The 2,951-nt window shown below is 35.0% G+C and overlaps 1 protein-coding gene across 1 annotated transcript; it reads left to right on the top strand.

Moving 5' to 3' along the window:
• Window positions 1–95: 95 nt before the first annotated feature.
• Window positions 96–968, top strand: LOC132174566 (pre-mRNA-splicing factor CWC25-like). Its single transcript, XM_059586203.1, has 2 exons — window positions 96–333; window positions 514–968. The coding sequence occupies exons 1-2, from the start codon at window positions 96–98 to the stop codon at window positions 966–968; spliced, it is 693 nt and encodes a 230-aa protein (XP_059442186.1).
• Window positions 969–2,951: the final 1,983 nt, after the last annotated feature.

The raw sequence follows: 2,951 nt of genomic DNA, 5'->3' as shown, positions 1-2,951 counted from the left end.
CAGCTGCTATTGCAGCTGCAAGTGAGGCCGACTCCTCTGAAGCATGCTTGACAAGAGAGCAGCAGCTGAAGGCGGAGAGATTGAAACGGGCAAAGATGTTTGCAGTCATGATAAAAGGTGGAGCTGCACCAGTGAAAATAGAACCATCGCGTGGCTTTTCAGCAGAACCACTGGGGTCTGGGATTTCTGGATCAGGTGCTGAAGTTGAAAATTTTGTTGGCAAAGAAAGAGAAGGCAGTTCAGTTCCAATGGATGTTGATAGTCCAAATAAGAATGAGAAGTCTGAAAAGAAAATTTCTGTTGATGAGTATAATGAACGGCGATCTAAGAGAAGTTACCGTTCCAGATCTAAAAGACAAGAAGAAGAGGAAGTAGAGAAAGGAGGAGGAGAAGAGGAGGAAGATAAGAGGAGTCACAAGCACTCTAGGAAGAAGCACCGATTGCATCGGTCATCTCACCGCAGTAGGGACAGGCATAAGCACAGGAAAAGACATTCTCCTTCGGAGGTCTCAGATTCTAGACATCATCAGAAGTATTACGATGACTCTTTTGATGACGAGTATAGGCACTCTCGACGTCGGCAAAAGCATGATACTCCCTCCGACGATGAGTACCGGCATTCTCGACACCGTCATAGGCATGATAGCTCCTCCGATGATGAGCATCGGCATTCTCGACGTCAGCATAAGCATCATAGCTCTGATAATGGGCTTGAACACCGAAGCAGATCTGCTAAGAATGGGAAATCTCAATCTGAAAAAGAAGTGGACTTGGAAGAAGGGGAGATCCTTACAAGATCAGATCAATCGAAAGCTAGTCAGGGTGATGGTGCTAGTCGAGAAGCTTCTGTTGAATTATCAAAATCCTATCAAGATGGAAGGGCCCCATCTCAGCAGGCCTCTGAAACCACCGAGGTTTCTGATGATCTTAGAGCCAAAATCCGAGCCATGTTGATGGCAACCTTGTAAGTAGCACCATGCATTTTAATTTTCTTGGTTTGTAATGGTAAAAGTTTTGATGATTTTAACATCTTTCTTTCTTTCTATAATTTTCGTAAATGTTTGTGCCATAACGGAAGGCACAGACTGAATCTTGTGCTTCCGGCGTCTGGCCTAGGCTGAAATGTTTTTGGTGAGGCGGAATTTAGCAATGGCTATAGCCTACAGTCAATTGGTGGCAATCGAATTTCTCTCCTTTCTTAAATTTTAATAACCAGTTGTCAAGCAAATTTTTTTTTTTTTTTTTTTGTGGATTAAAAAAAAAAAAAAAAAGTTATTTTATTAGCAAGTAGAAAACAGTTTTTTCTGGTTTTAAACCAGAAACTGTTTTTAAAACCTTTGTCCAAATATGTTGGTTAGAATTGGATCAAGCCGAATAGCTATCTAAATGGGTCAGTTCTTGTGTTTTACCGAGAAAATAAACTTTTATATTATTATATAACTATAATAATGTGTCAGTAAAAATCAGTATTTTGATCAATGAAGGTTAATAGTTAATTTTTATTGTCACATTATTATAGTTATATGATAGTAATACGAGAGTTTACTAAATTACACTTATTGTGTTTTATCTGCTAAAGACCATAGTTCTCAGTTTAAAACTGGAGTTTACGATTATTTTGAATCTATCCAATTGTAGTGTTTAGGCTATAGCCATTGCTAAATTACCAGGCGATGCTGCGGTTGACACGACTCAACCAAGGGCATGGTTGGGTTACTTAAACACCTGATCTAGCAATGACAGTGGTTGGGTGAGAGCCCAACAAAAAAATATTATTGGAGATGTATAATTGTATTTTTCATATCATTTTTATTATTTATTTGATTAACAAATAAACGCTTATTGATTTTTTTTTTTTTAAAAAAAATAAAGTCAAAATCAAAAAAAGCATAAGAGGTTTCATAATATTTTCCCTTTTCTAAATTGTGATATTGAGGGCGTTCCTATTACTTCAAACAAAGGAGGAAAGAAACATGAGCTAATTCTTCTTCCAAGCGGGATATTTCGAGTCTCGACTCTTCAAAAAGTTAAACTTTGTGAAGTGTTTGAGTGAAAACTTGATGTAACAATTTGGATATTACATAATAAATTGAACTTCAATAAATATTATATTAACTATTCAATCTTGTGATTATTATCTTGTTTACAACTTAATTATTCATGCTTACATACAGTGCGGAGCCAGGATATTCACTCAGGGGCTTTTTTTTTTTTTTTAATGAATAAAAAAGTAAAATTAATTAAAAATAATTAAATATAAAAAATAATTTTTTGGTCTCTTTTTTGTGCTTTGCAATTTGCACACAGTATTTATTTATTTGTTTTTCTCTTGCACGCATGTTAGCAATATAAATATTAAAACAATTAATTTACAAGAACAATTTAAATTTAAATCTAAAAATTTAATTACATATCACGTTGAAGTTGGAAACTGGAAAGTGAAAGAAAAAACGCAAAGTTGCCAAGTCCTCGAGAAGAAAATGAAGGAGATTGGACAATTGCCCACTTGTCTTTTTGGATTAGAAGTGCAAAGCGTTAAGCATGTGAAGTGGATAATTTCTTAAAATAAAACAAAAATGCTGCTTGGTTAGAAACAAAATGTGGCTCAATGGTTTTGATAGGAACAAAACATTTTTTTTATTCTTTTCATTTTTTTATTCTTGTCAAAAGGTTTAACGAGCTGTACCCCTCTTTTTTTTTTTTATTCTTCTTTTTGTCTTGCATGCCTTGCCTTTTGGCTTCTCTGGTTAATGAAACGGTGCGTAGTGAAAGTTATGAAACTGTACATCTTCAACCTCATTTCTCTAAAACTTTTAAATTCATGGGGCATAAATTTTTTTTTTTAACACTCCACCCCCCGCTTACATATTTATGTATATTATCCAATACCCTTTGAACCAATTGATTAAAGATATAAGAGATGGTGTTGGAAGCCAGAATTATCTTCTTTT

The sequence above is a fragment of the Corylus avellana genome, chromosome ca3 (assembly GCF_901000735.1).
Source record: "Corylus avellana chromosome ca3, CavTom2PMs-1.0".
Classification (NCBI taxonomy): Eukaryota; Viridiplantae; Streptophyta; class Magnoliopsida; order Fagales; family Betulaceae; genus Corylus; species Corylus avellana.
This window is presented reverse-complemented; position numbering and strand designations above follow the sequence as displayed.